At 39.7% G+C, this 27,498-nt stretch overlaps 1 protein-coding gene across 3 annotated transcripts in view; it reads right to left on the bottom strand.

Annotated features, from left to right (window-relative positions):
• slc39a10 (solute carrier family 39 member 10) overlaps positions 1-26,494 on the bottom strand; it is a 33,783-nt gene extending 7,289 nt beyond the window's left edge. Inside the window, exons 1-5 of one of the 3 annotated variants that reach the window (XM_026144565.1) lie at positions 26,368-26,494; positions 13,947-14,283; positions 13,422-13,500; positions 8,757-9,929; positions 7,684-7,861 (exon numbers count right to left, since the gene is read on the bottom strand). In XM_026144565.1, coding sequence (XP_026000350.1) covers positions 7,684-7,861; positions 8,757-9,908 — 1,330 coding nt within the window. In that variant the 5' untranslated portion in view covers positions 9,909-9,929; positions 13,422-13,500; positions 13,947-14,283; positions 26,368-26,494. The remainder of the gene's footprint in view (positions 1-7,683; positions 7,862-8,756; positions 9,930-13,421; positions 13,501-13,946; positions 14,284-26,367) is intronic. The other 2 variants (XM_026144566.1, XM_026144567.1) reach the window with 2 other exon arrangements.
• Positions 26,495-27,498: the final 1,004 nt, after the last annotated feature.

Genomic DNA, 27,498 nt, shown 5'->3' with positions numbered 1-27,498 from the left:
TATGACAAACTCTAGGTTTTGGTGGAGCTTCAGTCATGCATACAGCCGTATCACAGGTGACACAGAGCCAGCAGGAAAACCCGACAGGCAGACCTTCTCTCCTCTTCTATTCGGCCCCAGTTGGCGGAGCTTTTGAAGACATGATCTGAAACATGTCTTACACCTGACGGAGTGGTCTTTAAAGAGGCTGAATCAAGCTGTTACTGTACCATTACACAGCTGTGGGATTAAAAAAAAAAAACTACCAAAGACATCTCTCCCCAAGCGCCAGGCTCACTACTCAGAAACAGGAGGCTGGAGATCCTCCTGGGGAAAGTATTGTGTACAAGTGGTGTGTCTGATGCTTGTAATTAGCTTTTGGGAAGCTACTCTTTTCCTCTGAAGCCATGAAAAAAGTCAGTATTTGACTGAGGATCTGTGTGCGATGGATTTACTTGCTGACGCCCCTTTGACAGTGGAGTGAATTCAGAGCACAGGCCGAAGCTGAGCACTGAGACTCTTTGAGCCATTTGGATTCAGGCTGTAACGTGCACGACATTGTGCTGATGTTTTTTTATTCCCTCATTAATTAGACCGACTTGGGCTAAAATCCTCATAAACCTCCCAACATTACTCTCTGCAGTTTATACCCCGTAATGACGGGCATGTTGGATACAGTTCACCAACATCAATTAAAAGGTTCTCCTCTCGCTGGCTCCTTCCCTCGGCTCTCCCTGTTCACTGTGTTCCCATACAGTACTTTGTGTAACACCATGCAGCATCATCTTTTAGTTTGTTCAATTAACTCGTGCCCGCAGGACTTCAGACTACTGGAAAATGCTTCGTTTTGACATTTTATTAAAGTCTTCACAGATATATTCATCTTGGCCACAAGGCTCTGGGTGTGAACTGAAAGCCCGCCCACCTTCCATTTAAATCTTCTGTTTGTACAAGGCAGCCAATTGGATGAAAGCTGGCTTAAAAAAAAGAGAGAGAAAGAAAAAAAGCCTTGTTTGAGATACAGACTAAACTAAAGAGCTGAACAAAGACCCAGTTTAAGATAAATAAAGATGATTTTGTTTGTGGATGGTGATCATGTAAAGCTACTCAAGCTACTAAAGGTCCCCTTTAAAAACTTTGACTCCAACGTGTTCAGAAAAGTGAACAGAAATAACTAAATCTTGCCTTTAATTCGAAATAATCATGACATCAAAATATTTCCTCTCAAACTGGCAAAAGGGCGTGAATGACGAAGGCTTCTAACACGCCCACTTATAACATATGATCGCTCCTGGGCTCGCCATTTTTCCCCTCACACTGCAGGCCGTGAGTCAGCACACAAAAATACCACAAAATGCATCTGGCGCACCCAAAGGATACCAGCCAGGGAGCATCTGACTGATCTGCACTGCCGAGATTCACCAAGGCCTCAGTGGTTTATTCATGAATCATAACATGTATATATGCATATGAATATATATAAAAAAATAATTATGTTTTCTACCATTCTTTTCTACTTTGTTGTTCAAGGATATTTTCTTTTGGGGAGGAAGCAAAGTCAAAAATGTTTAATTCATAGCTTTAAAGGTTCTCTTGGACCAAAGCAAAGTGTTTGCGTCCTAGTATGAGTCACTACATATGTATTTTTAATCCTACTTTATGGTAAGAATGATGGGAAAGCCTGTTTTTAAGCAACTATCAGTGATTAGAGTACAACAAAGAAGTTATTTCTCCTTCGTATGTTAAACTTCAACCTCAGTCCTGTGCAGATCGCTGCTGCAAAGAAGCAGTGAAGCATCAAGCCAGCAGCGGGCTTAGTAAAACAGGAAGGAAACGCTAATTTCAGGTAATCATACAAACAAGTTTTAAGAGTCACGTGACTTGTTGTAGGTCGGTGTTGTGTCAGCACAGCTCATATTTGTTGTGTATCCCTTCCAGCGTCTTCATGGATCTATTAGAGCTTCTTCGTTCAGTTAAAGAGAAAAGGATGCGCTGCGTTTCTGCAGAACATTTTACGCACTCTACTCCCACGAGAACCTTTGAAAAGTCAGCACTCTTTGCTCTGTCGTCTGCAGCTCACTCAAACAGTATGCTGAACCCGGCAGCGAGCGCAGCACAAGCCACGTCCTGCGTGAAAGCCCCTTGAGGCAGAAGCTGCTCAGCGATTTGACAGAAAACCAGAGAGCGACGCTGAATATCAAGACACCTCCGAACCCTCTGGAGTTTTCTGAAGGTGGAGGACTTTTCCCTGCTGAAGTGGACTTTAGTTTGATGAAGGCAGTCACAAACAGAATCGAGTCGAGCTCGTCGTCCCCTCCTTCCTTCTCTCTTAATATCACAGGACGATCGTGCCATCTGCACCTGTGCCAAGCCATACGTAGGAGTGAAAAGAAAGAATGCTTCTATTTAAAAATGGGCACAGCTTTGCAGAAGCCCACTAAATAAAATAATTAAAATAATTTTCTTTAAAATATAAATTCATCTCATTCCTGCCCCGAGGATGCTTCAAACATCAGCTTGTATTTTCAACCCCTGAAATGCTGTTTTATTTTATTTATTTTTTTTACGTAAATGTTATATACCTATGTGGTATGTGACTTTTGTTGCTATGATGCCAGGTCTCTCTTGGAAATGAGATTTTTTTACCTGGATAAATAAAGGATAAAAAAAATAAAATAAAATCTGCAGAAATGTCACTGTTACCACAATGTGGTAACAGTCACGATGCTAGCATCACGATGCTAGCCAAAAGTGGACCTTTGGGATTTAAGAATCAGTCTGTGCATCATCCTGGTATTTTGGGGCATTTTAGGTATTAGTAACTGTATAATTGTTACAAACAAGAAACCCTCTATTAGTCTCTGTAAAGCACTTTGAATCACCTTGTTGTTGAATTGTGCTATACAAATAAACTTGCCTTGCCTTTATAATCACAACGGTGAGATTGATGGCCAAACCCTGATTGTTTGTTGCCAGCAGTTTTAGAAGCGTGACAGTAGAATTATAAGAGTTATTCACAGCTCAGACAACATGTTTATAAGAGCGCTCTACCTCTTGAAGCAGCAGACTACAGCTATTAGTCTCTTCAGAGCCGCTTTACTGATTCCACACATTACAAAGAGCGGCTCATCGTGAGACAAAACAGTCAATCTGTATTCAAATCTCTTCACTAACACTCACCTTATATAATGTACATTGAAAATGGTGGTTATAATAAAAACAATAAGTGAAGTTTTACAGATGAATGCTTTTCTATTTGTTGCTATCATGCGGAACAACGTGTAACCCTGAGAGGCAACTGTACATCAGCCAGACAGTCCATCGCCACATCACCGCAGGTCCTTCACACTCACGCAGCTCATCTCCCTCTCTATCTCATTACCTTTATGCAGCTGTGGTTGTGTGGGCGGGTGTATGTATGTATGTGTGTGTGCTTAGGCGTAGACATGGAGGTGGGCAGGGGGTTGCAGCAGGGCAATTTAAAGGCGGTGATAAGGGAACAGAGGAGAGAACGAAAGAGACCAACTTCTCTCCAATTACGCATCTCCTGTGAGCCACGGCTCAGAAAAATGGCCCCCGGTGTCGCTTAGGCTCTCCTAATTGGCACGGCGCAAAAAAAAGAGGGGAGTGGGGACCAGAAAGAAGTGAACTGCAAATTTTCCGAGCTCCCCCGCGGATGCCGGCAGGAGGTAAATGAGAGGCAGCTCTGCAGCTTGTGGTGACGTCTATGGTTGAATCTTGGTGCACCATTTCTGAAAATCTAGCGCCTCTAGTTTTGCACTAATGAGGAGCCGTTGCTGCCCTTTTGACTTGTTTGTGCAGTCCTCCTCGTCATCATTACGGTTTTAAAAAATTATTATTATTATTATTAATGTTTTCAGGGGCGGCACACTTTGGCCTGAAGCCCGTATGGCACAGGTTTCTCCAGGAGGAAGTGTGTGCTTAACAATTAAGGCACTTTGGGAATTTCTCCAACCTCACAGCTGAACTTCAGTCCCTTTTGTCTAATTCTGTCCCCGCTGTAAACCTATCAAGTGTAAATCTGTCTTCAGTCACAAAAGCCACTCCTCTAATTAAAAGTAAATCTTATGACCCAAAGTCACTGTGATGTCTAATTTGCAGCATGTACACAAAAACAAACACACTTACACAGCAGGGGGGGGGGGTCACACAAAACATGGGAACTCACAAACTGAGACAGAACTCATTATGCTTTTCCCTAATTTTCTGTCATACACAAACCATTATAATGCTGGATGTTCATATTAGACTTGGCCAAATGCTGTAAAGGAAGAAGGTGGGTGTGATTTCTATAGAAACGCTGAGCTTTGCTGTGAAAATTCATGGGAAAAAGTCTCATTGTCCCCTGGTTTGACTCACAGCTAGCTGCACACAGTGTTCCTGTTGTTAGCTAAAGTCTGAGGACAACTAGTTTTATTAAGACTGAGCTTGTAGTTCATAGTTTGACTTAATACCACAACTACAAAGAGATGCTGCTGCTGCTGATGTTTCTCAGGAGTTTCTGATCCTTGGAGGTTAAAGTTCTGAATTTTTTTCCAGCCTAACCTTGAAAAGTGGCGTGATATCAGTCCTTGACTAAATCGAATACCTACATTTTTTTTTTCCTTATGTTTTTCTTGTAAATTTAGTGTTTTAATCTAGAGATTTTTTTCTCATTATTATCCCCCTTCACACCTTCTCTTTGCACGGGACAGACACTCTGAAATAACTTAAAGGGAGGCTGGAGATGAACTCACACTGAACTTACAGAGGATGAGCTACACCGAGGCCCATTATAAGTTAAAGAAAGATTATTTTTAAACATGAATCATGCAAAGCTACTCTAGCAGAAACCAAGAAAACAAATACAGAGCTGGAAACGAGCATAAGGTCCCCTTTAACTGCCACAACGTGATTAGACTGATTATTACACAAGTTTACAAAATACTGTAATTCCAGATGGCTTTGTGCAATCTATTCTGAGATTTACATGCTGAGCCCACCAATATAAACACATTAATGTACCGTAAAGCGTAAATTCAAAGAAACCCAAAGATGTGCAGTCTGTCTTGTATTTTTGGTTTGCAGTAGCTGAGATTACTGCTCCTCCTTTGATTTGTAAGAAAGGTTTTATAGCTTCGAGTTTTATTTCACGACCTGTAACTCATTAACTTTTAAACGCTATGATTTTATAATTTGCATTCCCATAAACCTGGAAACATTGTAAGGTCTCAGAGCAGGACTTAATACAGACCTTCTGACTTTATAGCTCCGCTTTTGTCCTCTTTCGGTTTTCAGATTTTCTTTTTTTGAATATTATTGATTGGAGGATGTGATCAGAATACAAACTGAGAGAAGAAAGCTCACTGAAAGAAAGAAGTAGTTGGGCACTCAAAGGGACACAAACAGTCCTTCTTTGCTCTATTTAGAAAAGACAAAAAAGGACCACTTGTTCACTGCCATGGCAACTGAAATAATTTAATAAGGAGAAGAGACAGATGGAAAGCTCCAAACACAGACTGAGTGCTGCAGTTAGGTGTGTGAATAGCCCAGAAATGTCCTGTATTAAGATGACTGCAAGAAGGCCAACTGTAGCACATTAATGGGGTGATTCCACTATGACCTCCATCCTAATCAGCTCCTGATGCTCACGGTGAATTATGGTAGCCTTTTCATATAGACAAAACTGTAAACTTGCTTATAAAGTTTTGTGTTTCACATATTTTTCTTTTTTCTGTTTAAAACAAAATCACTACTTTTAAGTCAGTTTAGTTTCACTTTGTTTACAATTTCAGTTTTTAGCACTCAAAGTCACAGATTTCCTAGTCTCAGTAAACACACCAAAGCTGCCACCCTCTGTGTGTTGAAGACTTAAACTAAAGACGTCCACAGATACATGTTTACATGGAGTCTATGCTTGATCTATAGTTCAGTTAACTCAAACATTTCCCAAACGTTTTGCTTTTTCTTTAGTTAACTATATAAAAAAAAAGCCCTGAACCACAGATGAGATTCACAGTGGTTCCACAAACTACACACTGAGCAGAAGCTCATGAGGTCAGGGTCATGCCTACAGCAGCAGACGCCATAAAAAACGTCTTGAGTGGTTTTAGAGGAACATTTCCGTCTTGAACAAAGGTTAGTGTGAGACAACCTTGCAGCAGGTTTGATATAAAGAACAAAGTACATGTTTAGCAGTAAGCAGGAAAAAGCCTCCTGGACAATGATAACATCGCTCACTGCTTTAAGTGACTCGAGTCTCAAATTTCTCCAAGTCTACATTATTAGCGAGAACTGATGTTACGCCTTCCTTCAGCTGTAAATAAAACTCATGTTGTGTAAATACATGAAGCAATTTGAGCATAAGAAGCACTCTTCAACGACTGCTCTGGCTTCCAATACTCAGTTCTTCTTTTTTGTTAATGTCGCTGCTCAAACTGCTCTCCTGTGTCTCCTCTGCAGCTCTGCACAGCAGAAGGATGCCGCAGAGGTATGGTTACACAAAAATCACATTTTCATTTCCAAAACCTCGATCTTGGAGTCACGTTTGAGCGCACAAACACAAAACTGTTTTATTTATTTATTTGAATTAAAACTTTTCAAATTGTCAAAGTTGCCAAAATGAAATGAATGACTGTAAAGAAGGCAAGACGTCACCAGTTTAATGTTAAGTATATTATAAATTAAATGTGATCAACTCTACTCCAGATTAGTCTTAATATTGATTAAGAAAAACGCTATATACACCCACCGGCTGCTTCATTTGTCCCACCTTGTCAATGTGACAGGAGTGGCATCTCATACGGTCTTCTGCCGCTGCTGTCACCTTTCTGCTTCACAGTTTGCCGTGTTGTGAGTCAAACCAGAGCAGAGACGCTCTTCTGCATTGCAACAAGTGGTTGTTTGTATTGCTGTTGCATTCAAATCAGCTCAAAGCAGTTTAGCTAGAAGTAAAAACGTTCTTTTCCTTTTTTAAAGTATTTTATATATTATACTAAATATTTTAACATTTATATTTAATGTTTCTTATATTTTTTTTAACATTTTTATTTATAACTCTCTGTTTTGGGTCCAGTTTGGCACACATTGCCCTGTCCCCTTGCTATCAGGCTCTGAAAATTAAAATAAAATAAAATCAGTAAAAGATAGCGGCAGTACCAGGAAATAGAAGTCTCAATATAAAATACGGCTTAACCATTTTAAAGAAACATTATATATTTTGCAGATCTTCCACTCTTCCCTAAGAGAGGAGCTCCAGGTTACGTAAAGACAGCATTACATTAATGTTTTATGATGGGAGTCCCTGTGGTTTTACACTTATGAAGAAAGCAGTTTCCTATGGCCGATGGCATCAGACAAAAACCCTGACTTACAGTGTGCTTTGTTAACCACATTTTTTAATGTTTCACTGTGACTTTTTCCTCCATTCCAATTTCTTACCATCATATTCAGTGTCTCAACAATTTCATAATAGTAGATGCTTTTTAGTCCACCTTCCGTGACTGCTTAGCTTGCTGGTCTCACACCAAGTATCCAAAACAAGGATAAAACACTAACTTCAGCTGCATTTTGTCATCCAAAAGAATGAAATGAAAATAAAATGAGCACCGTGGACTGAACTAAGCAGCTGACACTCATTGAAATTAATATTTCTCCTTGCTATGTGGTTTTTTTTTCCGAGCAGATCAATGAGTTTGCTCTTACCAGAACTGGCAGGCTCAAAGGCTTCCTGCTCCACATCCATCTGCTCGTAATGGAGGATGCAGACCCGCCTGTCTATTTGGTAGAGCAAGGCGGGACACAGATACGCAAACTGGCGGGGGGAGATGAGCGAGTCGGGATTGAGGCCGTAGTAGGTGAGGAGCTGAGTGAGGTTCAAACACTGGAGTGAGAAGGTGAGAACATGAAAATATAAATAAACGCAGGGAACCACTGAAAAACATTACAAATAACAGAATCACTTCTTGTAAAGTCAAATTTCACTCAAACACAATGTGAGCTGCAGCAAAAGACAGATTTTATGTTAAGGGAATTTCACTTTGGCAGTACTGACTGATCCAAACATCCACGAGGAAAGCCAACCATTCATTTAAAAATGCTGAGAGAGATTCCACACACAGAAAACCAACACGATATAATAACTTAAGCAGTAGTGCAACAACAAACACTCGACTAAGCACTGATAACTTATTAGAACAATAGCATTTAAATAAAAATCTGGTTTCTTGTGTCTGTTTATTTAATCCTTCTTGTTTTTTGTCCTTTTGTGAAAAAATACACATTTATTACAAACAAGTGGACTGTTTTCAAGGCTTTCAGATTTCCCAACACTATATTTAACTTCATCAGGGGGTTTATGTAATAGTTTTAGTTTGTCAGTCTGTTTTTTTTAACAGGATTGCTTAAAACTTTATGGACAGTGTCACATGTAAATTTGACCAGTTAATTGTTTTGATGTTCCCAAGAAGATCAAAATCTAGTCCAGATTCAAATATCCTGCTGGATCCATGGGCTCAATTAATGTATGACTTTGATGTTATTTTTAGAGTTTGCAGGAGTAACAGATCAATAAAATAAAATAAAAAAAAATGGCACAGGCTACCAATCAGAAAATAGTGGGTTAAAGATGGGGGGAAAGGAAGCTTCAACTACTTGTTTGACACAGCGGAGGAGCTCAGAATGACGCAAAACTATCACAAAAGTTAAAAAAGCAAATTGGAAACCACAACAGGTGCATTTAATAAAAAAAGAAAAAAACAAATAAAAAATAATCTTACCTCCTCATGCTGATGGGTTAATCCACCTGGATGACCAGCTGGCATGGAGACTGGCAGAGTGGGCACGGGAAGTGCCCCCGGTGCCTCTCTCTTATCTTTATGAGAGTGGCTGTGACCATGTGTGTGGTTATGGTCATGAGTGTTGTCATGGTCGTGGTCATCAGATGCAGGTGTGTGAGAAGATGTGGTTTTGTCTCGCCCTCGCTGTCCTCTGACTCTTCCCGGTTTCCAGGGTTTCTTGGGTCGGTTTTCTGTCGGGGTGGGCTGCAGCCTCTGGGGCACCTGAGATGGCTCCAGCTTTTCCTGGTCGAGGTGAGTGCCGCCTATGTCTGTGTGCACTTCATGAATATGATTGTAGTCATGTTCATGATCACTGTGGTTGCTGTGGTCGTGATCAGGGTGAGGCTGAGAAGACAGGTCCCTGTGGTTGACCTGCTGGTGTTTGTGCTCTTCATCATGTGTGTGATTGTTGTGGTCGCCAAAGTGGTGTGTGTCATGTTGATGGTCATTCTCCTCTACCTTAGTGTGATTGTGATCTTGTTCGTGATCATGTTCGTGATCATGTTCGTGATCATGTTCGTGATCTGTCGGTCCAGCAGTGGTTTGGCTGCACCGAGTGGGAGCTCCTTCTGTGTGTGGATGCTGAGAGTCTTGTTTTTGGTGTGGACGCATCTGTGTGGTGTGACTGTGCCGGTGGCCCTGGCCGTGGCTGTGGCCAGCGTTAGTGGATGAATGTCCGTGCAGCATATCCAACACCTCGAGGTGGGCTACATGGTCATGGCCCAGATCCTCATGATCCAAACCTACAACCTTCACTTCTCCCAATCCCAAGCTAAACAACAGACTCTGAAAGCCCTTGAAATCTAGCCGGTCTTCCTGGCCATAGCGCCTGAAAAGCTGCTGGATGTAGAAGCGCTGTTCCTCCTCAAGAGCATCCCCAGCGTGCCCACTCTTGGACCCTGGGGACTCTGTGACCCCTCTCACGTATGGAGCCTCAGAAATCTGCAGGTCGCTGTGAGCGCTGTCATGATCATTGTGGTGATGCCCATCGTGCTGATGGTGGTGTCCTCCTTCATGGCAGTGGCTGCACTGATGAAAGAGGAACGTGAGCACACACAGGAAACAGAACTTGGTGTGCATGTGGACTCTCATTGTCCCCTCAATTCTCGTCACCTGCAATAAATAAATAAATGGATAAATAAGTAAAAGAATAAGACCGTGACAAAAGCACTGAACTGATCTAAAGCCTGGATTCCTGTTGTACTTGCCTGTTACAGCGTCAGGCTCCCATGGAGCTAATGCATACTTCTATGGTACACTGTAATGTAAATTCTCCATAGATGGGTCTGCGTGGTCTCACAAACTAAGCAGACATGTGGACATCAACTCATGGACACAAGGGGAAGTGTAATCTAGCCTTTTTAGTCCCAAGTAAAACTTCACAATTAATCTTTTCTTTTAAGATAATCAGCACCATTGAGACTATGCCGATTAGTGCATCAGCAAATCAATCTACGAGAACAAATAAAGGCCTTTTATTTAGCTTGTAAAAGTGTAATGTATTTTGCATCTGTTTGTTTTCCTTTGTTCTTTGAAACGTATGATAAGTTTGTAGTGCAGTAAAAATCATTTTAAAAATAATGTTGTTATTTCACTTCTTGAAACCCATTTTAATATACTTGATATAATTTTGAGTCTAATGAGTTTTAATTTGTATTAATTTATGTGGCTACACAACATGTTTGATCATAAGTTTAAAAAAAAAAAATAAATCATACTTATTCATTTGGAATATTATTTTTTGCAGTGAGGATATATTTCCTCATTGTCACCAAATCACAGTGAGGATCTGAATCTTGATTTATTCATCTTTTACAAAATATGTATTTATATGCAAACAAAACTTATTTAGTTAGTTTCCTGTTACTGTTTCCCTTGATTTGTTTCTTTGGATAGCAGCTTTGATTAAACAGTCAACGATGATTAAATCACCTCAATGAGACTGGTTACAGTCAACAAACAACACACATTAATTATGGTCTGTCCTTAGGTAAGAACAAATAAAAACGGACACAGTTACAGTTTCACAGTGAAACTATACTTTCTTGCAATCTTTTTCAAAATGTGGCAATGCAACAAGGAATAATAAAATCTTCCAGAATAAAAGCAAACAACCAAATGTTATTGGTCTATGTTACATACGGGAACACCATATAAAATAAGTAAATAAATAATACAAACACGAGCCACTAGTATCAGATTACACAATCCTGAGATCATTAAAATCTGTGATCGATATCAGGCCTACTAACACAATAACACACTGACATCCTCCAGTTTAAAAGTTCACATACAATGTTAGACACACACAAAAAGATGCGAGATAAAAAGCTGGCACACCACAGATAAAAAGACGATTCAAAGCTGCTACCTCCAGCTTAGAATAACAGATCTAATGACTAAATCACAAAGCCTTCTGGAGCATAAATTTGTGTAACAAATTGCTTGTTTTCCCCCTACTTTAAAATGCCTGAAGCAGCAGTATCATTCCAGTCAAATGATCCTCATAAGGTCTCTCGTGAAGCCCGTGGGTGGGTGATGCGAGAGAGGAGGGGTGGAGAGAAATAAAGAGAGGTCATATGAGGAATACTGCTGGATAATGGTGCGATGGCACACAGAAGAGACCAGACAAATGTGTGTAATCGCTCCTCCACACACTTCAGCTTGTTAGTAAAGTTTATAGAGGATTTACAGCATGCACATCATGAGGGAATAGATCTGTGTTGTGCAGATGATAGATCCTTCTCACAGCTGTCAAGGCTACTAACAACAGACTGCACACCGTAGGCATGTGTGAGAACCACAAACAAAGAACATCACAATTTAACCGCATTGATTTCTTTCTGGATATCCACAAAACAGCAAGAAATATCAAAATAGAAACTCAAAGGAAAGGAAACAGATCTGTGCACAAAAACTTTCCTTGGTTAAGAGTATAAGGAGAATCTATCCAATGACAATATTTTATCTTAGGATGATGCATAGTTTTCCTTCCTATAAGATAAAAATATCTCCTTACATGCGTAACACAGGAGTCATACCCACAACAAAAAAAGCCTTTTAAATCTATGCACCCAACCAGTGACGCCTTCTGATACAAATATATTTCCACTCAAATTTATAACAAAAGGAAAATTTTAGAAGAAGCCAATCAACATAAAATCAAAGCCCTATTCATTCATCAGTGCCTTGATCACTGTCCAGACAGCATCAGTAGCTTATCAGCCAAAGACTATTAGCTCATAATGGAGTTTAGAATCAGTGTGTTACAGACTTTTGCAATATAATGCCATTTTTTGTTTTAAATGAACACCATAATTGTTGCTCTCTGCACCAATTACAGTAAACACACCCAAACCTCTACAAACACATTTAAACCGCATTCAAGCAAACACCTTCAAAAGGTGGTTAAACATTTCAAAACCACAAAAAAAAATTCAGTTACTTAATCCCAGCTTCACTCTGAAACTAAAATCAAGCCAACTTACCACAGTGTGCTCTTGAATGAATGGTGTGTGAAATTTGAATGAGGGCGTTCTGACTCAAGGTTGCAGTAGTTAAGTATGGTTAGAAGCATACTCCGCCGCTGCCGGCAAGACGGTGTTTATAAACATGAGACAGCAGTGACCTATGAACCTAACAGCAGATAGGTTGGGGCAAAGCAAGACCTATTTTTAAGAGCACACCCTCTCAGCAGCAACAGAGCCTGCAATGTCTCCTGACTGGAGTCTTTGTTGTGCTTGGCCTTTATTGGAAACAACAGAATCTCTATCGAGTGCTACAGTTTAATTGTGTGTTACAAAAGCTAATGTAAAACGTAAGCAAGACAAATCAATTTTAAGGGATATTTTTTCCTCTCTGGAATTTTTATGTTCACATATACATGAATTTAATATAAAATTGATTTCACTGAGCAGTCAGAGAACTGTTTAATCGCAGTTGTTTCAGTACATGTTAAGAAAATAATCCTATTATCACCAGTGTTTCCCACACACACACTTTACTTCGGTGGGCTGCTGAGGTGTATAAACAGGTGCCTATGTACCTTGTTTGGCAACTCATATTAGAAATCTATCTATTCCTGTCTGAGAGAACAGAACCAATCAGACAATCCTCTAAATTTGTGTTTAAAGCCCCAGCTGTCATGTTGTCCCTACAGGCTGTCTTGCTAGCCAAGCTACTGTTGTGGGAATCCTTGATATCATTCAGCTGCTTTCCCAGAGAGGACATTGTCCCACGCTGGGATGAACTCCAACACTGTCTTGTACTGCAGCTGGTCGGTAGATCCACTATGAGCTAGATCCACTAACAGAATCTGAAGCAACCGACACCAGTTTAAGCTCAAACACAGAAAGTATGTTGTATGAATGATTTGCAGAGGGGAAAATAAAAACAGACTTGTTACCCACCAAACAGATCTCTGCCTTTCAGCACAGGTAAGTCACTCTTTGCCTTAAACTAAATGTAGACTACGTGTTCACAAGGCAATTTTGAGCCAAGAAAAACCCTGACACATTTCCCCACATCCCCAACACAGTCACACACAGAACCTGAATCTGTGGGAAATCTGATTACACAGCACACTGCAGTAAGTTTTTCACTCACCAAACACTTCTTTGCCTGCTTGGCCCCCAGTCTTGGTGTAATTAAATGGGGGTGTAACAACTCTTCTGAAACTTGCACCCTGAAAAAAAAAAACAAAAAAGGGAGGCAGAGAAGTGAGAATCAGTCTTTCGCATAAAGAAAAGGTGATGAAGCATTATGGCAGTAACAAGCTCAACAACATCTAGGCGTAGCTACATGGTGGAGGGTCTCCACTTTGATGACCTAAGGATTTCCTGGTCCTGCTGGCTTCATCAGCTGTTGACCTTCAGCTTGCACTGAAATGGTTCATGGCCCAGTGTGAAGCAGCGGTAATGAAAATCAGCACGACCATATCTCTACTATGTTTCTTAGGTGGAAAAGAGTGGAGTGTCCAATCATAGTCTGGGACAAGTCAATGCCCCAAGTATCTCAGGGTCTAGTTCATGAGTAAGACAGAATGGAGTGTGAGAGTGACAGACTAATAGGTGCAGCTATATTGATATGTTGCGGTGGAGAAAAAGCTGAGTGTAAAACCTTTTGATTTACCGGTAAATCTGGGTTTGTACCCTCACCCATGATCATGAACTCTGGGAGAATGAGGTTCCAGATACAAGCTGCAGAATTAGTTTCCTTCTAAGGTTTGCTGGTCAGGGTTGCTAGATCTGCTGATCCTCCACCTGAAAAGGAGCCAGTGGAGTTTGTCCACCTCTTCCAGACGGCCCACCATCTAGGCAGATGGGCAAGAAGAGGTGGCCAGGATGAGGGAAGTCTAGGCTTCTCTGCTTGGACTGCTGTTGCAAATTGCCTCTATCATTCAGATAAGTGGTAAACAATGGAAGGATGGGTGGAAAAAAATCAGACTTCATGGACATATCTTCTGGGTCTGAAAAGGAAAGTGTAGCCCAGTGGCAAACAGATGGAATTAGAGACTGTTTATTGTAATTATTATTAAAGGTGTTTTATTCTGTTCAGTTAAAAACACTCATGATTGGAGAGAGACTCTAAAGAAAAAATCCAAATTATTTTGTATGGAATTGCATTATTTGTTTATTTTTGTTTCTCAAAGGTTATTTGTTGACATGGATACAAATGCAGTCCAACCAATGGGATTGTATGTCCCGCCTTGTTTTTTTCATGTTTTGTTGCGCTGCTAAGGCTGTTTAGACCACACGCGCCATAGCTGTACCTGTGGGGAAAACGTGGTAGCTGTTGAAACAGCGAAGCTGTTGGTGTCTGCTTGATTAGCCGCCAGATTTGGATAGCCGAAGCTAGTTTTATGAATACGAAGTGCTTTGCACTGGTGAGTAACGAAACTGTTATAGCCGCTGATCGGCATCCTGAAATGTTAATGTTGTTCGCTTCAAAAAACAAACGCTAATGGTGACGGTACTATGCAAGTAGCTAGCAAGTGTGCTAGTAGCTAGCGAGTGTGCTAAACGCTCACTCCCGTTGTTAAGCGTTAGTTGAGAACTTATTAGCTGTTGTTAGGTTAAGGAAAAAAACAGTATGTCTATCTGTTGTATTGAAATGTTTTGTGTTACTTTTTATTCATCACTGTTGTTACTTGACCGTGAGCAGAGTATATTGAGTTTGCTGCTTTTAATGAGCAGTGTGAATTGCTTTAATGATTGGCGATAGCTACATTGCCATGTAATGAAAACGTTTAGAATTTGATTAGTTGTACAACATTAGAAATGGAAACACATTTTGTTCATGCTTTATACTTTAAAACAGAAGTGTTGTTAGTTAAGTGTGAACAATGTTCATTTGAAGTAATTCTGACCTCACTCTTAGGTCAGGTTTTTTGAGTTGGAGAAAGGAGCCGAGACTCCCCGGAGAACTTTGGATTACAGACTTTGTGGAAATCCGCAGAAGAGGAATAATTTTCCATTGAAATGGATGGCGAGCCACAGCCCATTTGGAATTGAATCTTGAAGTCTGGTTGCCTGAACTGTGGTAGGACAAAACAGTGCAAACCATACATCGATCGTGGACTGAACTCACACCAATAACTCACCAGATCACCAAACAGGCCTGATCTGGATCCTATTGACACTTTAAAAGACCCGGGTCTAACGTTCTTTTCTTTTGGGTATCTGTGCGCGCACACACAATTTTGGTTGTTATTGTAAATGCAATACAGTGCACAAATTTCAAATACAGTTGAACTATTGCTTCATCATTTGCAGTTGTGTTTTCATTGTGGTTACCCATCCTCTGGGCTCCTGTCGTTCCTGAAATCTTCTGATTTGCCCATTGTTTATATATTTTGTTACATACTGGTTACAAAAGCCCAGCTGAAAATGGCTTAAACCCAAATACCTGCAGGGAGTGACTTTCCTTGCCAAACGACGTACTAGAAATGTGTTTACTGAGATCATAGAATAAGGTAACTGGAGATTAGTTATATATAAGCTTCAAAAGAACAGCTCATGGACTCGATGGGGGGGGAGCTTTCAAATTTCAGTGATATTCATAGACAAATTCATTTTGTAGACTTTGGTCTTCAGAAGGAGACACAAAGCCAGCCTGCAGTGTGAGCCTGTAGTCTCACAGTTTCAGTGCTCATAACATCTGGTTTCAGAAAGAAAACGTGACAATGGCAAAAACACTCAGCTTTTACAAACCAATGGATAACATCACAGTGATGGCCATCTTTTATATACAGTCTAATGTAACCTGCAACATCTCAGTACCTTCTGCAGGTGACCCACACCGTTGTACTACTGCATAATCTGTACTTGATCTTGTTTCTTTAGATATTTATACTTTAGATATTAAGAATTTGGGAAAGAAATTACCTTGTCAATGTAAACCTCTAGTGGATAACCAGCACAACCTCTGGCCAATTTGCCCAAGGAACTACAACCATTATAGTGAGACAATAAGTCCAAAAATAGAGCAAGGCCACATCGAGGCAACAGAATTAGATCTTGAGTGATACATATTCCCCGAGGACGATGGTGACCAAATTTAATCTTTACACCTGAGGACAAATGGATAAATCTCACAACTAAAACAGCACACACAAAGACAGAAATGTGCATTTGCATTCTTGTTCTCAGATGGTGTGTGCGTGCATGGTGCAAGAAAGAGTGGATGCACTGTTAACTTCTTTTATTTAATAGTTTTTAGTTAACATTGCTGTTTGCACCTTCTTGTGATTGCCAGACACAGCAATAAAAAGAATAAGAAAGAAGTGTAGTTTCACCGAATGTGAATCTGAGACATTTACCAGAGAAGCGGCGAAAAGGAAATGGGTTTTTTATGTTCTCAGCTCTGGGATCACAAACAGAAGCAAAACGACCGAAAGGGAAAGGCTATCAACTCTAAGGTGACAGAAATTTAGCTTAGCCAAGGGAAGAAAATTAAATCATTACGCATCAGCGCAGTAATTTATAGTACCCATAATCACCAATTAAAACTTAGCCACTGAAAGCCATTTAGTGTTTACTAACTGCACATATTAGCACCACCTGTATTAATTACCCGTTTTGACTACACTGTACAATATTAGGCTTGACCTGACCAAGAAAATGGTCTGAAATCTGACTCCGTTTATATGGTGGAAATGTATTTTTGTTTTTCTATAAATGTTAATAAATCTGACATCAGAACATGCCAAGAACACCACCATGTGCCCTGACCTTTAAAAAAAACAAACAAAAAAACAAAACAAAACATGGCTGCATCTAGGGCTGTGCGATATGAAAAAAAATCTCATATCCCGATATTAAGACATCTATCGTCCCGATAACGATATAAATCACAAGAATGTAATATTTTCTGTAAATTCTGTGACTCTCGGCCAGCTCGACTTAGTGAAGTGTTTCCAGCTGGGCGGCGTACCTGGAGTCGAGTGTTTTAACCGATGCATGAAACGATACATTTTTAGACGTAAGTTGTAACGCCCGCCGTTTTCTTTGTGAGTATTTATTACGCAATGTGCTGCGGGGAAAAGCCTGTTCTAACGTTTGAATCTAAGGTTTATTTTTTAGCACCTGACGGCTCTTTTTTGCTTCTCATCCGTAAACGCTCTGCATACCCTTTCATGTGATTCAGTTTATTTTGAAAAGTCTCAACAGGATCTTGAACTTTATTGTGAAAGGTTAATGTGGAAACTAAACCAGCGGACACGCGATGGTTTTGCCGTCGTTGTTGCTAACGACAATGCATAAAAACAGGCGCTTGTCCATCTGTAGTGTGGTTATATTAAAAATAAGACAAAGAGAGAACTTTAGGAAATTAATATAGCCACTACAGTGACCATCAAAACCATGAAAAAAAATATTGCCCTAAACAGTTTATTTTACAACACCACGAAACAAACGATAGCGTAAAATGAAACTATAGACGATTTTATATCGTTAGCCGATACATATCGTTATATCGAACAGCCCTAGCTGCATCTGGATATTTGTAGCTTAATCACCAGGCTGGGTGGCTTTTCTTTAGCACCTTCTGAGATAAAAGTGGTAAATGCCCAATGTGCTTACATGACCAGTATAAGGCAATACACCAAATGAAAACTGTTGAATATTAAGGCTGTTCTTCCTTCCCTGAGGACTTCAGGAACACTGAATTGTGCCATTTATGCGCCCCCAAGGAGGGGAAAGCTACAACCCAACTGTGCATCTGCAACATAAACCAGATGCTCCCATCCCCATTTTAAAAGCTTTTGACCACTGGCAGCTTTAAAGTCTCACCCTGACTTTAAAGTGTATCTAGAAATCTCTCAAAGAGATGAACAGATGAAGAAAACTAAAAAAAAAAACAAAACACCACAGCTGAATTCACTGTTAGGTTCTTACGCATGTTTGTTTCATAAGAGGAGCAAACCTCTTATTCTGGTCCACCAACAGCACTCAAACCCTGAAGGGTTTTACTTAAGCACACTTCGGTTCAGAAGTCAGCTGTGTGTAATATTAGTTTAGGTGAGACTCCAAACGACAATGGTGCTATATTATATTAAAAAAGAGACACTCTGAGCATAACTACTATTGTTCTACAACACACAAAATTAGAGAACATCTATAAGGTCTAATAATAGTTTATCTGACTGACTCCTGATTCATTCTGCAAACTGGAGCTACCATATGAGTAGGAATGTGTTATCTCATTGCCAAATGACTAAGCCGTACAGCTGAAAAAGCTAGCATTATAATACTTATAAATTAATCTCTAAAAACATGTCCTCGTTTCTCCTCAAAGTTGCTGATAACTAAAGGAATGCTGTTATTTCTCTGCAAGGAAAAAAAAAAAAGAAAAACCAACTTTGACCCGTAAGCTGGTTCATATGATTCTCACACGACCATACACATACCTCTCATCTCGGCATGAGGTCGGTGTCTGCAGGGAAACAGGAATGAAGCAAAACATAAATTCTGGTACCAAAGACATGTAAGTGAAACCTCTTGTGCTCACTGTTACAAAACAAGTATATTGGTTTGTGCCAACAAGACCAATAAAAGAAAAAATTTAATAAGAGATTTGTGAGGCTGGGAGATATATGCACATGGGTACTTTGTCACACTGCGTATTTGACTACAACTCCTTAGAAATGTAATTCTACTTAAAAAGCAATAAATGTACACATGGTTTCTCAAGTATTGCAATATTTTGAGCCCTTGAAATGTGATAAATCTCCCCAAAAGTCAGGCAGTTTTACAGACCTGTGATGGTTACATCAGAGCGGATTAAGCCTCCACTTTTTGATCCACACCAATAAGCCGGGAAGCTACATAACTAAAACCTTGAGCCAAGTGGGGAATGGGAACAACTTTTTTCTTGAGACAGGAAAAAAACAACATGTCAGAGAAGAGGGTTTTCTTAGTAAGGCCTCAGGCCCACATAAGAGGGCAGATGTCAGCTGCCACATGGACAAAACTGCCAGCAGATGGTCTGAGGAAAAAATGAAGGACCACAGTCACAGTCTGGCGTGGCAGGAGAGGAAACATATGACACACCTGAGTTTAGGTCATGCATCTCTGCAGACAATCACCAAAAACAGCAGGGAACATAATAGGTTGTGAATTGTTTTTTATCTCACACATAACTGCTGTCCTAAGCAGTCATTCAACAGTGGTGAGACATTACAGCACTGACACACAACAGCAAACTGTTACAGCCTAGCTTAACTGCCTCATAAAGCACAAGCAAGCCTACACTTTGCGGTTACAGAGGGACTACTTTCGTCAAACCGTGTACAAGCATTTACCAATGTTATTGGTAACAACAATGATAAAGGTAGTCATCTCAACAGGTGAAACCAGCAATCCTCTTATCAGAAGTAGCTATTCTGTATATGCATCATAAGAACCATCTCACCATGAGCTGCAGTGCAGGTTTCATTGCAGCAGACTCAGCACAGGTGGTAGGTGAAGACTACTACAAACTGATCCCAAGGTACTTTGTCAGCAACTGAAAAACATGGTAAATGAATGACCAAGAAATCCTTCCAAAAGCCCTTAAATGTCCATGTAAAACAAATCTGAGAAAACAAGGTTGGCACATGCCATATGGTTAAACCCCAGTATCCCACTGGGATTTGAAAATGGGTTGTCGGCTTCTGTGACACCTTCAGGTTCACATGTAAACAGACCGCAACTCCCCTTAAACTCCTTGCAGTCAGAGAGCGTGACAATGCTGTACAAGCATAAACATCTTTTCTGCACGATGCCACTGACTCACGCGTACACTGATGCTGAATTTGCTGTTTACAGCCATGGATTCTGCAGGAAAATTCAAGAAGCAGCTAAATGACACGAGGTTGCTGTGGTGAGACGCAGGTGCATGGCTGATGCTCTGTGGCCTGGAAGCGTGCTCATCACAGTGCAAAAACAGATTCAGACTGCAGTGCTGGATAGTGTACATACAAGTGAACTCAACTATCAGCAAAGGAATACACAATGCAAAAAAGACAACAAAATAAAAGAAATATAGAGTGATCCTTACCTCTGATTTAAAAGTATGCCCAAAACATTTGAACAAAGGCACAAATTCACGCCGGACAAATGCAGAATGTGGACCGCAGCACTAACATAAGTAACAGGTTGACTGTTTTGAGGCTTTTGAGTCCAGTGATTTAACTAATTTGTGCAGAGAGGCGGGGAGGCACAGAGGGGGAATGTGCGTGTCTGCGTGTCTGAGCAGTCAGGGATCGACCACCTGACCAACTACTTGGTCATAGATGTGTGAATGTGTGCATAGATGTGTAATACCAGGACATTCTGCCCATTTTATTATTTGACTTTTGATGTAAATTAGTTACTTGCAAACCTGAAATGAACCAAATGCCCCCTAACAGTGTTGTCTCATATCTGTTCATGAAAAATTTAAAAAAAACAAATAAAAGAATTTAAACTCCTGTACCTCCTGATGTCTGCACCACTGACCCAAGTCATGTCTACTCAAGTTTTTCTTACACAAGACTGAGATTAGATTAGTTATATTTATTATCATTTCACACATCTTTGTATCTGGGGCAACTGGAAGACATTAGAAACATTCAACAACAGGCTCCAAAACAGTAACTTTACTTTAGCACAAAAACGCACATGTAACACACCTATCACCTTCCAAAGCACACAGGACCCACAGCACTGTGTTTTTCTCAGCACAATTTTCTTGGACACTTAAAATCTTACTGAGTCTGCAATAAAGCAGAAGGTTCAAATACTTTCTTAACAACTGCTAGTTTTAAGTCAAGTAGTCAGCTAACCACAAAAGACACTTAGCTTAATTTTTTGAACATACTACCTTGTGATACTCAAGAACACACTAATCCTCGTCACTGGGCTGATGGTGAAACGAACAAATACCAGGACCTCTGTGTGGACGCTCTTCAGTTACAACATGGCAGCAGTGATACTCTGTGCGGAAGCCTTTGCAGTACTGACTTTACCACAATAAAGTATCTAAACTTTGCCCTCAGCACAGGTGTTGTTTAACTAAAGGTAGTTCAACTCCAGACAGTGAAAGTTAAAGCCACTGGAAAGACTTTATCACCCAAATCAGATTCCAAGGGTATTGTTACCTGAAGCTAAACTAGAAACTGAAATCAGGTGTTTAAAAAAAAAAAAACGTAAATGGATAAGGAAGAAAAAAACTAAAGCAGAATTTTGCACTTACAAACCAACTGCACTGAAACATACACTTAGCCACTCTATTGCACCGCACCATGTTCTGCATAATTTCCTGATTTAATTACAGTTAACAGGGAAGTAATGTAAGTAATTAGTAAGACTAATTTTGTGGTCAAAGTAGAAAAAAAAAAAAAATCAAGTGACAACGTTAGATTTAAATCAGTGGCTTATGGTGAAACAAGAGAACATTATGGCCAAATGCCATTTTAGTAATTACACTGCAGGACAAGCCTTACAGAAAAAAAATAGTTATAAACAAACAAAAAAAAACAAAAAAAACACACAGGCTACAAATAATGTACAAGCATTTATTAGAGAAAAATCACTAAAAGGAATTGTAGGGTTAGTCCCGGGCTTGTTAATCACATTAGTGTTTCCCCAGTTAGACAGTGTTGGCCTCCCTTTGGCAATTATTGCCCAGCTCTGGCACTCCAATTGTGTCAGCCAGACTTGATCCAGCCTTGGTTTTTGGTAAGTGGTGAGCAGGTCAGATGTGGCCCAAATGTCCTAGTTCATATAATACACACTCAGGACAGAAAATTTACTTTGTGATGTGACCAGTTCTTTTTTCTTTTTTTTTTTTGGCGCTTGCCATCTCTGTATCCCAGTGTAATCCATAAATAAGCAACAAAACCCATCTTCAAACACTTTCACATACATACCTGTTTTTTCTCCACACAGTAAGCAAACTTTAGAAGTTTAGCAAGCAAAACTGACACCAAAACACAATTTAAGCTACAGCATTCAAGCTAGTGTGCATTTGATGTGAGAGATAAATTTGGTCCCACACTCATAATGGATGAACTAAGAGGGTTCCCATCTGTACTTGCTGGAGCCAGATGGTTTTTGGTTTTTTTGTTTTGTTTTTTGGATTTTTTTTTTTTGGGGGGGGGGGGGGGGGGGGGGTTCCAGCACTGTTTCAATCATACATCTGCCTCTTAAAATTCTTCAGAACTTTTAGTGGTTCTTTAGTGCATTACAAAGCAGCACTTTTTCATTCAGCCCATTGAGCATTTAAAATGTACAATGATTCTTCTGTTTCTTATCTCAGTATCAGACAAACTTTGATTGTCAGCTGATCGTCTGACATTTGACTCTAGAGCACGCAAGTGAACAGCCCAGGGTCTTTGACTTTGTCATATGACCAAAAGACGTTTTGTGGCTTGTTCAGATGCAATTTTCCAAACCTTTGCATTGCTGTCTGCTTATTCAAAAAGAAGAGGCCTTCTCCTGAGAGCCTCTTTCCAACAAGTCATACTTGTTTTTTCTCATTGTAATGTCATGAACTTTAATGTTCAACATGCTAAGTGGGGCTTATAGAAGCTAAAATGCATGTTGCTTGCTTGTTTTTTCCCCTAGTTTTTCTGACCACTGACCTTGGGGTAAATTGGCTGGTATGTTGACTTCTGGGAAGATGGACAACTTGAATGTTTTCCAGTTGTGAATAACTTTTTTCCATGTGGAATGGTAGACTTCAAATTGTTTGGAAATGACCTTAAAACCCTTTTCGCATTGAAGGGCAGCATCAACTGCTTCTCTAAGCTCAAAACTGATGTCTTTCCTCCTCAGCAGCGTGTTAACACACCTGAACGATCCAGACCACAAAACTGCCAAAACTTCTTTTAACAAAGAATCACATTTGTATTTGCTTGGTGGCACCTGCCTGCTACTTACCCTCTTAACCCCCACAAGAGAATTTCTACTTAGTTTTCCCACATACAGCTTCTAAACCTCGGCTTATTTTGTTAAATAAATAATGGCATAGTATAAAATGTTGTTTTACTCACATGAGGTTTCTTATCTAACGAGACTTTTTGTTTTGCTGTAAAAACCTTAAAATCAAAGGCCACACTGTATTCACATGACTGCATATGGCAAAAAAAGGTTTAGTACCTAAGCTTAACAATTACAGGATAAACAGACCTGTATTGTAGAGTAATCTCAGCCTTGGTTTAAGACTGCTGGTTTACAACAACCCTTGTATTATAAACTCAAGCCCTTAAGTTTGAAAATCAGTGGTATTTGCAAACTAGAGAAAGTCTAACATAAGAAACAATTGCATTATGGGAATTACAGGATCCAACATAAGCTACTCTTATTAAGGTGTCTACACACTCTGATTTCAGCAATCTTATAAGTTCATCACAAGTTACACTGAGCAACACGACTCTAATAAACATGGACATCAACTTTGATGCAAGTACACTGTATGATGATAGCGCCCGTTATTGAATCAGGGCCAAGAACCACGGCTGTTATTTCTTTTCTATTTTCTACATCCTCTTTAGTTGGAGAACAAATTATACACACGTTTCTTCTTCGTCAGAATCAGTTTTCCTTTTTCACATTTTTTATTTCATTTCATACAGTTTCCTGTTGGGTTACTAGCAGACCGGTCACGCATTATCCAAATTTCCTGGATGTCTTTGTAGGCAATGGAGCATAATCAAGAGTCCAATGAAATGTAGATAAACAGACATGATTCCACTATTTAGTCTATGAATAATGATCAGTATTGGCTAAAATAACTACGTATATAATTTCTGGGATTATAAAGGGCCACCAATGTGGTGCCACAACATTTGGGACTGCCCAAGACTCATCTAGTATGTACCTGACTTTAGGGATTAAAAGTCAGTATATCCCAGGAGCCTTTCTTTATTCTGATCCTTCTAGTCCTCCTCACTCAAAGAGTATATCTGAACAAGGAACCACACTAAAAAGAGTTATTTAATTTAATTACCTAACGAAGCAGAACGCATATGTACAGAAGTGTGGACATCTAGATGCTAACAGGTGCTGCACTTGTGAGATCTTTAACCTACTCCCTTAATTGTGGTTGGTTTGGATATGGCATGTAATGCAGTGGAACCACATTGGGGTGGGGATGTAATAAGCCAACCTTTCCAGCTTTAGCAATTCAGCCAACGGCCTTAAGTCAGACCAAAGCACACCTAAATAAATGAGTGTGTATCCTGCAGTAGCTGTTTCATCAATTTTCCACCCAAATGTTACACATATATTTTAAGCAGAGAGTAAATATGATTCAGTACATAACTACATACTTCAATGTGACTCATTGTGTTACATACACCAAATAAGGCACTGTGCTAGGAAGTATTTTTAGCCTTTCTGGTTACATAGAGATGTGAAACTCAGAGTTGCATTAAACTTCATGACATCACTTTCATAGTGCCCACATTACAACATTACATAATATTTTTAGAAGTGTTAGACTAGAAGCTATTTTGCCACAAGGACCATGACCAAGGTGAAAATCTAATAAATTTGTTGAATTTGTCTGCCTCAAACTTATTACGTTTATTCGTTTTTCTTCCCCCTTAATTTTTTTAATTTTCTATAAAGGTTAGTTTCAATTATTTTATTTAATTACTATATCATAGATGGCATTTGTCAAGTGCAAGATTTAGGGATTTCAGATTAGGTATTACAACCTTCCAAACACCACCAGCCACACACTCGGATCCTTGCCAGGTAGAACTCGCTGTGTTAAAAATAAATAAATAAATGAATTAATTAAATAATTAATTGATTCCCAGTAATGAACATTTTTCCCCTTTCAGGATTCCTTATAGACAGAAATGAAATGCCAAAGTATTATTATACCAACTTAGTACACTTTAAAACTGCAACTTAATATTGAATGAACTAGGTTACAGCACTGCCGCTGGACCGAATGTAGAGGAAACACACGCACGCAATATTTTACTCAAGCTGGCTGTTAATCAAGACGGTCAAACATGGCAGTTGCAATTGCAATAAAATCAGCACTGCAAGAAAAGTAAAGGGGGGGGGGGGGGGGCGTTTACTCCACTGCATCCATTTTAAGCTTTAGCTATTAGTTACTTTGAACATTTAGTTTTTTAAAACAAATATCCAATCGTTATAGTAGTACAGATTAACTTAAATTAGTTTTACGCGGGTCAGTAAACTCTGCTGGCAACAGGAAGAAAATAAATGTTGGACGCTGAAAAGGGGATCACTGATTCAACGAGACAGACGATGAGAAAATGAACAAATGCGCGGACATTTCACCCGGATCACTTTGACGATGCTGATTTCAATTAAGAGCTTATAAAAAGACTTTGTGGTGATGCTCAGAAATTTAGTACAATAGAGTGAATATTTATAGAGAGGGAGGGTACTGTTTGAATGCCATATTTGCATATCACCAAATGCAGTCGCTCCACAATGGCAGCTCCCCACGCATGCAGTGTTCAGCAAGGTGGGTGAAAGCCGTGTAATGTCTACAAGTTCAATAAAAATCAGAAACAGACCAGTCACACAAGTTAGACTAGGGAGAACCGTCTGCTGTTGAGGAATCGCAGTAAAATCGCCAATCACTCATCAATAAACTGATCAGAGGGAGGGCTGAAATCCGCACGTGGTTCGAATATCAGACTAAGCGTGCTACACTTCCGCGTCCTTGAGACGTGATTTCAACACGACAGCGTTAAAAGGCACAAAAATGAACACTTGAAGTAGTCGCTTATGTTCAAAACACCGGAATACCTCACAGAGGTACTATTTCAAAGCCCCTCACTCCACAGTCAGCCCGTTCTCGGAAGGCTAACGCTAGCCTGGAAAGGAAGACAACAATCCAACCAGCTAACATAAGCTAGCAGACGACTCACAGGAAATTAGCTCACAGTCTAGAAAGACCAACGATATAAAGAACGGTGTTATGTTTCGTTACAAATGTTCGCAACAGCGGCGAACAAAATCCACGAGCCGTGGATAACGCTGCCCGGGTCCATGTTGTGGGAGTGAATGATAACAAATGGGTTTTTTTATATAGTTACCTCACTCGAGTGCCGTGTGCATCTCCTCTCCGCTCGTTACCAAAAAAAAAAAAAAAAGTCGTCCAGCTTTACGTGAACGCACGAGAGACCAGCTCATTCACCAACGCCTGCTGAGAACTTTACGTGGAGTTCGTGGGGGTGGTCCTTAAGTCTACGTAAAGTGCGCAGTACACCAATGAAAGCGCTGACGTTTCTTTCCGCCAAATGGTGTCCGGTCTGTCATATGACTGTCTGAGGAGTTCACGTTCTTTTTTCCCTCAAGCTGTTTGTAAACAAGAACACGGCAAATAATTAAATATTACAATTATTAACGTTACACTTAAGGGAGACGAGGCGCAAATTATAAATAGTTATTATTATCTTACTTCATAAGAAATATATGCGCAGTAAGTAACAGCACAATTTCAATAATAATAATAAATATTAAATAGCAAAAAGAGTTTAAAAGCAATCAAGTTAAATTAAACCACTGTATCTTAAATAAAGTCAAGTCAAAATTATATGGTTATAATCAGTTCATTGATTTTACCTCTGCTCTAACTTTATAAAACAAGTTTGTGGAGCATTTCACCCTCTTTGTTATATTTTCTTGGTCTAGTCAAATGACTTTCAATCACCAATAGAGCCAAAGTGACCATTAAAGGAACCACCAAATTGTGACTGGGTGACTGGACTGTCATATGACTGTCTGAGAGAGATCATGCTCCTTCTTCTTCTTCTTCTTCTTCTTTTCCAGGCTGTTTTTAAACAAGAAAACCATAAAGGAATTATAATTCGCAATTAGGAGAAACCAATGGCAATTTCATACTTAATAATTTATTTGTTTATAAGTTACAATAAGCAACAATACGACTTAAATTTACAAATACAAGTCTTAAATAAACTGCATATCGCAATGTTTCTGTTACTTATTTGTGTAAGAATATAATGAAACAGTTTGGCCTTTGTTTGAAAGTCATGAAATATGTGTGTCTGGCAGTTCATCTTCTTCTCTGACATTTAGATGAACTTTGCATTGGCTGTTTCTTTCTGCCAAACTGTGTCTGGGCTGCCACATGACTCTAGAATAATCTTCTTGATTATTTTTTACTCATTTTGAAAAAGAATACTTTACATTCCTTAATAACTTAT

This window comes from Astatotilapia calliptera, chromosome 16 (genome assembly GCF_900246225.1).
Source record: "Astatotilapia calliptera chromosome 16, fAstCal1.2, whole genome shotgun sequence".
Classification (NCBI taxonomy): Eukaryota; Metazoa; Chordata; class Actinopteri; order Cichliformes; family Cichlidae; genus Astatotilapia; species Astatotilapia calliptera.
The sequence above is the reverse complement of the archived record's forward strand: the minus strand, read 5'-3'. Positions and strand labels throughout refer to the sequence as shown.